At 34.5% G+C, this 12,021-nt stretch overlaps 1 protein-coding gene across 1 annotated transcript; it reads right to left on the bottom strand.

Moving 5' to 3' along the window:
• Nucleotides 1-5,640: 5,640 nt before the first annotated feature.
• LOC149079231 (uncharacterized) lies at nt 5,641-6,174 on the bottom strand. Its single transcript, XM_089240421.1, has one exon. It carries the CDS (start codon nt 6,172-6,174, stop codon nt 5,641-5,643), a length of 534 nt encoding a protein of 177 aa, XP_089096547.1.
• Between the last annotated feature and the right edge of the window lie 5,847 nt (nt 6,175-12,021).

The raw sequence follows: 12,021 nt of genomic DNA, 5'->3' as shown, positions 1-12,021 counted from the left end.
AAAGTTTAATTTTTAACGGAATGATAGCAGATAACTTGGCGATAAAAATTAAAAATTTGAAATATCTGAATGAAATTAAAAAATCTCTGAATAAAATAAAAATTAGAAATATCTGAATAAAATAAAAATTAGAAATATCTGAATAAAATAAAAATTACAAATATCTGAATAAAATAAAAATTACAAATATCTGAATAAAATAAAAATTTAAAAAATTTGTATTTTAATTTGTATTTTTAAAATAAAAATTACAAATATCTGAATAAAATAAAAATTACAAATATCTGAATAAAATAAAAATTACAAATATCTGAATAAAATAAAAATTACAAATATCTGAATAAAATAAAAATTACAAATATCTGAATAAAATAAAAATTACAAATATCTGAATAAAATAAAAAAATCCCTGAAAAAAATTAAAGTTACAAATATCTGAATAAAATTAAAAAATCTCTGAAAAAAATTAAAAATTAGAAAAATGTGAAAAAAATTAAAAATTAGAAAAATGTGAAAAAAATTACAAATTAGAAAAATCTGAAAAAATTGCAAATATATGAAATTGCAAAGATAAATTGAAAACTATGAAAAATATTTAAAAAATGTGAAAAAATGTTAAAATTAAATAATAAATTAAAAAATGTTTAAAAAATATGAAAAAAAATAATTAAAAAAAATATTTACGAAAAAAAATAGGTAAACATGAAATAAACATGACAAAAAAATTAAAAAGTATGTGAAAAAAATTTTAAATTCAAATACATACATATATGAAAAAAAAATCAAATATTTCAAAAAAAAAAATTGTTGAGAATAAAATAAATCTAGAAAATATTTGAGAAAAAAATGTTGAAAAAGATTTAAATAGTAAAAATCTAAAAATTAGAAAGAAAAAGGGGATGAATTGGAAAAAATTAGAAAAAAATGTGAAAAACCCTAAAATATTTTAAGAAAAAGAAACAACTATTTGATAAAAATATAAAGAAAGAAGCTATAAGGAAATAATAAAAAAATCTTAAATATTTGGGGAAAAATATTTAAAATATTTATTATTAGCAAAATATTTTCAAATACTCGACAAAAACTTTTATCCTTTTCATTCAAAGGTTATACTTATCCAGCATTTAGTGGCTTCCTACGCTGTGCCAATACGGACATTGAAGTCCAGAAGTGATGGATCTCCGTTAAAACTCAAAACCAATAATTTATCCGTAGTTTGATGCGAAGATGGAAATATCTGTCGAATAAGAGGATATATATTGGCAGGAAAATTACAACAGATATTGATAAAGACGTCACACATACGGGGACTTTTGAGGAAAACGGCAAGTCAAGAAAGGACATTTGCACGAAGGTGATCATTTGCAAGACAATGGCATGCATAACACTCGCGTGGGAAAAGAGTGCTCGTTCGATTCTTGTAAATTACGCGTCGAGACATTTTCCGATGATGAACATTGAGGTAGTTTTCTATGCGAGTCGGTCGTAATTCGAATAATGCGAGTTTTGGCGCGTGTTATGACCATATGTGAACCGTTTTCTCGTGGAATGCTTTTTCAATATCCATAGAATTTAGGTTTTCTAGATGTGACGATGGGTTTATGGATGTGCGAAGCGTCGATAAGAACCCGTTTCAGGATTTTCCGATTTATTTTTATTATCGGGTTTTATTATGGAGAATCGTACGGGTATGAATGAAGTAGATATATATTGAGGAATTATAGGAAATAAAAATGTGTTGTTACTGCGATGGGATGTTGGGACCATAATTTTGAATGATTATGATTTCTTAGTGACATTTTGCGTCTACAATTTGAAAATAAATTACGAGTTTTGTGGTTTCGCGAAAAAAAAGTTATGAATTTTCGGGAAAAAAATTCAGGAAAAGGAATATTTTTGACCTTCATAAAAAAATAAGGAAATATTCAAAAAAAATGAAAACAGTGGAAATAACTCTTGGAAAAATAAAAAATAGGAAATATTAGAAAAAAAATTATAAAGTATTGAAAGAGAGAAATTCGAGAAACTCATAATTGTACGTTTAATTTTTTTTTAAATATTTGAACAAAAAATCATTTGAAATATTTGAAGAGATAAAAACCATTTAAAATATTTGAGGAAAAAAATCAAAAAATCATTTAAAATATTTGAGGAAAAAAATCAAAAAATCATTTAAAATATTTGAGGAAAAAAATCGAAAAATCATTTAAAATATTTGAGGAAAAAAATCGAAAAATCATTTAAAATATTCGAAAAAGAATAAGAAATAAAATTGCAAAATATTTGAAAAAAAAAACAAATTCGAAATATTTGAAAATTTTTTAAATTCTGTATTTTTGAAGTAAAAAGAGAAAAGAAAGTAATTTTAAAATATTTGAGAAAAAAAAAATTATAAAATATCTGGGAGAAAAAAAGTGAACTGTGAAAGTGATATGAAAAAATATTAAAAAAAAAAAACTGAAAACGAAAATATAATTGGAAAATAATTGAGAAAAAAATAGATAGATAGAGAGAAAAACGTATGAAAAAAATGAAATTGGAAAATTTTGATTTTGTTTGAATATTTGGAAAAAAAATAGATTTGAAATAGAATACATCAGAAGTCTGCTCGAGAGGAAAAAAAAAGAAATCTAGAAAATATTTGAATAAAAAAAAATGAAAATAATCAAACAAAATAGAAGATATCGGAATAAATTTTGAAATCATTTGAAAGAAATCTTGAAAAAAATTAGAAAATATTTGATAAAAAAACACTTTTAAAACAACAATCTTGAAAAAATAGAAAACGTTCAAAATACGTAATAAAATTATCAAAAATATTTTTGTATATTCTTACAAAAGTTTTATCTATCTCTTATACTCGAAAGCTATACCTATTTAGCACTTTACCGGAAAAAAAAAATCGGCACTGCTTAATCGGATAAGGGATAAGCGCGCGGATACCACGCTTAAACGAATAAAATCCTCCGGCACCAAAATTTCTGCCATAGAGACGGTGCTAAAAAAGTGTTTTTCTCGCTTAATATAATTTCAGCAACTTCCTCACCTCTTAATATTATGCTTCATCCACCACATAATGTTGTTATTTAGTAAAACATTTCGAAGTAACGAAAACATGGTACAAAATTAAGATAAATACATCTGAGATTAGATACGGGGCCCGAAAAATTTTCAAGTTGCCTTTAATACTTATATTTATTTAGTTTATTTATTTTATATTATTTAATAAATATTATATATTACTTACTAAATATTATATAATATATAATAAAATTATATATTTAAAGAATAAATAATAAAATTATATATTTAAAGAATAAATAACAAAATTATATATTTAAAGAATAAATAATAAAATTATATATTTAAAGATTAAATAATAAAATTATATATTTTATTATATTTATTTATAGTAATTATATTTTTGTTGTCTGGTTAAACCAATAGAAGGCGCTAAACTTTCCTAATGAAAAGTACGGTATTGTGCTCGTTGTTATTAAATATAATTTTCATTTCGGCTTTTAATGTGTGATTTGTCCGAGAACCTTTATTAATAATGATACTTCATCAGTTTTCAATATTTAAGTTATACTAGCGTTGTAAAATGACAATTGAATTGCCCCCCCCCCCTCCCGCACACACACACACACATAATCGGATATTGTGTGTTGGAATCGTTTGATTAAGCGGGCTATACTTGTCGTTTTTTAGAGCTCCTATAGTACGAATATACTCATATGGTTGTCAAACACTTTCAAAAAATCAGAAACCGAAAACAAAAGAAATTTCCCAGTTCGTATTGGTTTTTACTGATGTTGAATTTAAAATATGTTTGATGCTTCAAACAATATAAAAGTTCGTTTGATAGATATACTACAAAAACAATTCTACAAACGTAACATTTAAGACAATGCGTGGAATGGATATCAGCTTAGTATCGTACAAAGTTCCAATACGCCAAATAGTATGAAACATCCTTGAACAACCATCATAAATTATCCTCACCTCGAGCAAAAGAACCAAATTTATCATATTTCTGACGCGACTAATTGATTCCTAAGTTAATAATTATTTCATTTTGTTCGCTCTCGCCACGTGGATATTTATTATAATTTAAAATTTTTCTGACAAATGAGCGGTAGAGAAGTGGAAAAAATTAAGTACAATACATATTGGAGATTTGTCTTCCATAAACTGTCAAAGCTTGTTCTCTGTTTAAAGCTGGATAATATTGGTCTAAATTCATTAGTTTACTCTCTAAAATGAAATTTTTACTCTTATTTTAAAAAAAAATTATAATTTTTTAATCTTTTTTTTTTTTTTTTTTTTGAGGTTGTCGTTGGATAAATGTGGGAAAAGAGCTAAATAACATTTTCTTTCAACTTTGGTTTTTCCAGCGTCGGGAATGATTGATGGTCCTGGAGTGAGTCCAAGAATCCTTGTCGCTCGCTAATACTGTCTGAAGCAGTGGCAACGGCTCATTCGCCGAATAAGAGCAAACTCATTTGTTTAGAACTCTCAAAACATCCAAAAGAACTTTCTTTTTTTTAACGAATAACATGAAGAAAGACAACGAAAATTCACAGTGGGCCTCGTCAGCTCCATTTTTGATTGATGATGGCTCCATCTTTTGACGATTTCGAACCATACACTCGTTCCAGTTTTTAATACTGAGAAACAAAGGATGTGTTGATTTAAGTATTTGAATGAAGTCGTTTTGACTAATTTTTATGAGAATAATGAAATCTAATTTTGTTCATATTTCTGTATACAGTTTTCTACAGTCTCTCACCCCTTTGTATATATATTTATATTGTATTTGTACATCTTACTTTGAATCTCGTATATATATATTGTCAAATGGGTCCCCGAACTCCTTGTATAACCTGATCATTTTCGTGCTTATATGCTCTCACAGATGTCTTTTGAAATTGTATCTGAATTGTATTTTGGCCCAACGCCAGGGCCCCAGATGTTTTTTTTTTAATTTTTACTTATTTGTTTTGTACAGTCTCTCGCCCAACGAAGCGGCTGAGAAAAAGTTGCTCATTAAAAATATGGATGACGTACACTTCAAAATTACAGCAACCCTAATAAAAAGGCAATTACAAAAACTAGAAACAGTATATATACATGATAAAATATTATACAATGTCCATATAGAATACTTATGGTTGTCTTATTCTAAGTACGGATAGCTTCTCGATTTACCCCAACATGTTGATCGTATTTCTTTTTAAATGTGCTTGCGGAGTCACCACACAGAGCCACAGCTTCTTAATAAACATTTATTACGACGACACAAACATGATAATCTGGGTTAATGAAAAAGACAGGCATAGAAATTTTTGAACCTCACGCTTTCGTGTGCAGTGACTCTCTGCTCTGCTGTTTTCCAGACGGTCGTCTCCAGTACCCGGGATCACGTGACACACTCGAGGTCGTTGACCCGACTCTTGGGGGGTCGTCTGCGTGAGACACCACACACTCCCTCCCCAGTGATCACGAGTAATAAGAGGTGATCGCGTACTATGGAGTAGCATCAGTGATCACGAGCACTGTAGACGATCTGGAAAGTGGACAGTACGTCCAGAACGAGTGGTTCTGACTGGTTTCACAGCAGAATCAGCTGCGAGTCCGTCAGACGTAACTGCAGTTTGGAGATAAAGGTACCGGCTCCACCGTCGGATTCACATGAAATGCCGGTTTAAGCCGATCGACTGACACTGACACTGATTTTCCTCTTATGTCCACGTTGAACACTTTGTCGGTCCGGCTGATCACTCTGTATGGTCCTTCAAATGGCTGTTCCAGAGGACGTTTCACCCTATCAGTTCTCACGAAAACGTGAGTAGTAGTTTTCAAATCATGCTGAACAAATGTAGGATGTCCTCCATGCCGTTTGATTGGTCGTGGCTGGAAAGTTTGGACGTGAGTTCTCAGCATTTGTAGAAACTCGGAAGCGTCAGTTGAGTTGGAATTAGCTCGTGCTTGGAAAAATTCACCAGGTAATCGTAAAGTTTCTCCGTACAGTAGTTCTGCAGGTGTGCACCCCAAATCTTGTTTCAGAGAGCACCGAAGACCGAGTAGAACTGTAGGTAATGCTTCAGTCCATTTATGGGTTTGGTTGCATTTCAACGCGGCTTTGAGAGGGCGATGCCACTCTTCCAACATACCGTTCGCTTGTGGATGGTATCCAGTTGTTCTAACCCGTTTTGCTCCGATGAATTTGGACAGCTCTCGGAATAGCTGCGATTCGAATTGGCGACCTTGATCAGTTGTTACTGTTAAAGGTGTGCCGTATCGAGAAATCCAGGTGGAAAGAGTTGCGTGTTCAAATCACGTCCGGGTCACCACTGCGGAGTCACCACACAGAGCCACAGCTTCTTAATAAACATTTATTACGACGACACAAACATGATAATCTGGGTTAATGAAAAAGACAGGCATAGAAATTTTTGAACCTCACGCTTTCGTGTGCAGTGACTCTCTGCTCTGCTGTTTTCCAGACGGTCGTCTCCAGTACCCGGGATCACGTGACACACTCGAGGTCGTTGACCCGACTCTTGGGGGGTCGTCTGCGTGAGACACCACATGCTAATTGTGTTAGAATTTACTACCCCCGGGGTAACCTATTCCATTTATTAACAACCATATTCGAGGAAAAACTCCCTGCGACACAATATTGTCCCTTACCAATCGATGCTAGTGTCCTCTTCTAAAAGCAATCGATTGACGATGTAACAATAATTCATGGTCCATCCTAGACATCTCGTTAAAAAGTTTGAACACTTCGATCATGACTCCTCGACACCGGAGTTCATCCAATGTGAACATATATAAAAAAGAAGTCCCTCTTCAGCCCCGTGTGCCAATAAGAACACGCGTAGATCTTCTCTGCACCCATTCAACCAAGTCTATGTCCCTCTGTAGGTATGGTCTCCAAAACCTTGCAGCATACTCCAGTCCAGGACGAACTAAGCAAAGCGGAAGAATGGCTATAGAAGAACGCAAAGAGACCTTTTTGAAAACAAAACTGAACATTCGCTTTTTTGGTCACCGCTGAACAATGCTCAGAAAACTTGAGCAATGAGAGTTCCCAAATTGGTGACCCTAGTTGCATCCGGGATAGTGACAGCATTCAATTCGTTAGAGGAACGTGGGCTGTTCGAGCCAAAATGAGCGACCATGCACTTGTAAACGCTAAACTCCATGCTCCATTCATTTGCCCATGTTCCAATTCTGTTCAAGTGGGTCTGGAGCAACTCCCTATCACTTGGATTCCAGACTACCCCATTAACTTCACGTCATCTGCGAATTTGCTAACAATCCCATCGATAACCTGATCGAGTTTATAGATAAAAAATGAAAATGGTATGGGGCCAAGGACACTTCTTTGAGGGACTATACTTGCGACGCCTGTCCAATCAGAGAATTTTCCCGTTCATCAGAACCCGTTGTGACCTATCTCTTAACCACGATTCTACCCAATTCAGCAAGTTGCCCCGAATTCCAATCTCGTGTAAATGCTTCAATAATTTACCACGTTGAACCCGATCGATTGCTCTCCAGAAATCAAGGTAAATAACATTTGCATTTTTGCCCTTACCCAAAGCCTTAGTCACATGATCATAGAAGCAAAGGAAGTTAGTCACACATGACTTCCCCTTCCTGAACCCATGCTGATTATCCGACAATACATTATTTCGGTCAATCCACTTCGCCAACTGCCTTTTGATAATAATTTACAAAATTTTCGAGAGGAGGCTCATCAAACTCACTGGGCGCTAATTTGACACATCTTCTCAAGTACCCTTCTTATATATCGGAACAACAGTAGCAAGTTTCCAGTCCCTTGGGACGATACCCTCAGCGACTCTACTTCTATAGATCCGTGCGACTGGCCCCAACATTTCATTAGCACATTCCCTGAGGACCCGGGGATAGATATCATATGGTCCTGGTGCTTTGCTTGCACATACATTTTTTAGAAGATTCAGGACCTCCACATCTTCCACTTGAATATCGTTGAGGATTTTATTAACTCATGCAACACCCGTATATTGAATATCATTACCTCCATTAAAAACCACGTGAAAAGGTGATTGGAAGCACTACACATGCCTACCTCGCTCTCTAACCTAGACTCTCCTATCGAGAGGGGGCCAACTATCCCCTTACGTCCATTATTGACATACCTAAAAATTGATTTTGGGTCAGACCCAATGGTATCTGCCAACCTAGATTCAACTTTCCTTTTACTATCCCTCATGGCTTTCTTCAACGCCCTTTATTTATCAGTAAACAATGACAGGCCACCTCATCCACTTTTATACTCTTTCAACGTTCTTTTATTTTTGAGATAAATGTTACGCACGTTATCCATGAACCATTGGGAGCGCGATGTGCAAACACGCTTTTTTCCAACAAAGGGTATGACGTCGTGCAAAACAGAAGGCAGCTTCGTAATCAATTCTCCCCACTGACTTATCATCCAGAAAAAAAAAAACATGTTCAACAAGATCCTTGGAGCAGGTGAGAACTAAATCCAGAATACCCCCAGTGGCTTCTAGTACATGCCGATGCAAAAACACTATCGAGCACCAACTTAAGAAAGTCCCTTTCATATTAATCTCTAGCTGAAATATTCTCTCAATCTATACCCAGGTAATTGAAATCCCCTAGTATTACGAACCTCTTCCTGTAGGAAATGTACACATGTAGATAATTTCATCATGAAGTTTGACGATGTAGGTTGGATACCTATTCGGCGGCACCCAGATGTGCCCTAAAAAAGGGGCGCCGAACCCAGTATTTAATCTGATTCTTTACGTATATGTGTGATCTCACACACGGTTTTTTTTTTTTTTTGTAATTTATATGTATTTCAGATTTTTCTGTTTCACGCCCACGCCCTCCGTGGCAATGAGTTTATATCGTATAGGCATCAGAGAGAGATCGTGCTCTGTCCGTTCTGTTCTGCTCTATATACAGTAGTGTGATTACCGTATTTTCTTCGTATAATTCGCGAACTACAAAATATCATTACAGTAAAACTTCGATTACTTAACCGTCACCGTCCGGACCAGGGCTGTGACGGATAATCAAATAGGGGCGACAGAAATCTCTTAATATGGTAACGTGATTTCACTGGGGGCTTCGGTCGAAAGTGATTTGAAAATGATACGGAAATGATAAAATCCTTTAAAAGTGCCCTGATCGTTCAACCCAGACAGTGGCGACATTGAAAATAGCGTCCTTCATGTGGTATCTCTTCCAAAATTCTTTGACAGTAATGGGATCATCAGATGAAAGCAAGCCTTCGATAAAAGCTTTTCTGTAACGTCGCTTAATATTTTCAATCATGCCTTGGATAAGTGGAGTTGTATTCGCTGGGAGAAGAGACACATGTTATATTTTGCCATCATCACTTTTGAGTTCGCAAGAGGGCGGTGTGGTGGCATTATAAATTATTAACAGCACTGATTCCTGCGGCAACTACTACTACTAAACCAGACATGCACCTCGTCCATATTCCTTTGCGGAACTTCTAACGAATTGGTATATGTTAGAATGTGTGTGTATGCATAGTGAACCTTCCGTGAAGTTTATGTGTAATGCTTGGCATGTGTAGTGCTGCAATCTGCAATCAATATTTTGTAAACTATTAGTTTTTTTCCCAACTCATAGTGAGTGAAATTGTAGGCCTGTTGTTCTCTGCGGCGAGGCTCTTTAACGGGGAGATCGGCTCGCATTCGCGTCTCAAGTTGGGAACCGCAGAAAACCAATCCTGCGGCACTTGTTTTCTGCCATATGAGCTCTAACTTGAGACACCAAAACGTTGTGGAACCATTCTGAAAAAAAAAATTGTTTGACCCATCTAAGCACTTTTTGGTGCATAAGCAGTTTACAGGTAATGCGTTCGTATTTAAATTTTTGGAAGCACGTGGTTTTTTGGATTTACCAATAATAATTTCAAGCAGAGGTAATCTATGAATTGTCGGTGGCATTTACCACAGACCATAGAAGTGATACGATTTTTTTATAAAAATTTTTTTTTTGTTAAAACGTGGGAATTTTTTTTATCTGTATTTCTTTAGACGATGACAGATAATAGAAACCGACGGTTAAACGACTAACGGTAAACCGAAATTTTACTGTATTTCTTAGGACGGATCGTACACCACAGCGTATTAGCTGTACCTTTTCCTCGGAGAGTTTGAAATAGATATAAATTTTAAAAAATTAAAAGTATTTATTTTCAAAAATTTTTGATGCCGTATAGATGAGAGAAGAAAAACCTACATGTTTTCTACTACCACTTAACCGTAAATGCACCTCATATACATTCCTTTGCGATATTTCTAATGAATCGGTTTTACATGCATTAACGTGTTGATTGTGTATATGAGAGTGAACCTAATGTATTCTTGTAGTCAGATCTGTGCTTGTGTGTGTTTCGTGTTCTTGCAATATCTGTTTTACATATTTTGAAATGAAAATGGCGAATGCTTGTACGTTATGTAACACGTTGTAAGTCTGCCTCCGCAAACATTTCGTCAATTCCATATGCTGTATAACCGCTGCAAAATTTTGGATATCTCCCACTTTGATTTTTCCCCGGTCTGTAAACTATTCCTCTCGTTCATGGTATTTATTTTTTTTCCGGTCCTCAAATTATTTCTTCCATGCATTTATTTTTTGCTGGTCCACAAGTTGTCTCTTATTCTCGGTATTCACATTTTGCCAGTTCCGTTATAATTTCTTTTATTTGCGGAATTTACTGTTTCCAGTGTTCAAATTATTTCTCCCATTTATTGAAATGTTGCTTGTGTATTATCTAATTATTTCCCCCGTACATTTATTTATCACCGGACCGCAAGTTGTTTTTCTTATTTATGGCGTAACTTGTTCGAAATTTATTTTTCTCATTAACTTTTGCTGGTCCGCGAAATTGTTCAACTACTTCACCGGTCCGCAGCTAAGGTTGAAGAATGCTTCTCACTCTACAGAACATTGCCAGAACTATTTGCTACAGCAATCCGTTATCCCTTCTCGCGGAACCCATATTGATGAATAGAACTGATTGATCCCAGTTGATTTCAAGGATTCCCCAAGGGTAAAGATGTTGAGGAAAAGCTGCTCTAGCGTTTACGTGACTTCAGCCTTCAGCAATGTTAACGTGGGAGTGCGCGTGGTTCTCAAGCAATGAAAGGTAGAAACCTGTTGAATATCTACTTGCATGAATTTCCCAATGCCCTCTAACACTGCAAAGAACGTTAACTGAGTAAAGTGAAAGGAACGGGAAATTTATGTCAAGGACATACCTTTGAATGGGAATTATATTCCAATCTACTAGAATAGTTCAATAATCTTATAATTAGAACGATTTTTCCCCCTTTTCGCAAGTATCAAATTATCAGAAATATTAATTTCAAGTGAATAAACCTAAATGCGGATACGTGAATCAATCACTTATCCGCATTTAGCTTTAATATCTGTAATAGCATGCTCATTACCTGATAAATTTTTGTGTAATGAATAGTAATGCGTACATAAGAACCAAATCAACAAAGTTTCTGCAACCAATATTTGAGAATCAACATAGATATAATATTTGAACGCGTCGTTTCAAAATCTTGTATTCGAGTATTGAATGGGATGTGCTCGAATTCATGAATTCATGGGACTATACAGACCTATTTCCTTCAGGTATACGACACCACTCCAATACATCCGGAACTCATTCATCCACTGATAATTTTCATCACCGGTGTTGATGGTTTCCCCCTCTCTCTATTTATCGCACGTACTATAGTATTTATCTCTATTTATCCCAATACGAGCAGCACGCTTTTAGATATACAGGGTGATTACTTAATTTACCCCTTGCGACATTTGGCTGGTGAACCGTCGATCCTAGAGGCATACTTTCAATTAGAAAAAAGTATCCAGATAACGTGTAGAACTCAGATACGTCATTCATGTTGCAAGAGGTTGTACAGTTATTAAAATATGTCC

The sequence above is a fragment of the Pholcus phalangioides genome, unplaced genomic scaffold (assembly GCF_987345545.1).
Source record: "Pholcus phalangioides strain wild (caught in Gottingen) unplaced genomic scaffold, Ppha-v1.0 ptg000012l_1, whole genome shotgun sequence".
Lineage (NCBI taxonomy): Eukaryota > Metazoa > Arthropoda > Arachnida > Araneae > Pholcidae > Pholcus > Pholcus phalangioides.
Note: the sequence above shows the minus strand (reverse complement) of the source record. Positions and strands in the feature narration are given on the sequence as shown.

Excerpts from the sequence above, each read along its gene's own strand:
- LOC149079231 (XM_089240421.1), bottom strand. The coding sequence starts at position 6,174 with ATGTTGGAAGAGTGGCATCGCCCTCTCAAAGCCGCGTTGAAATGCAAC.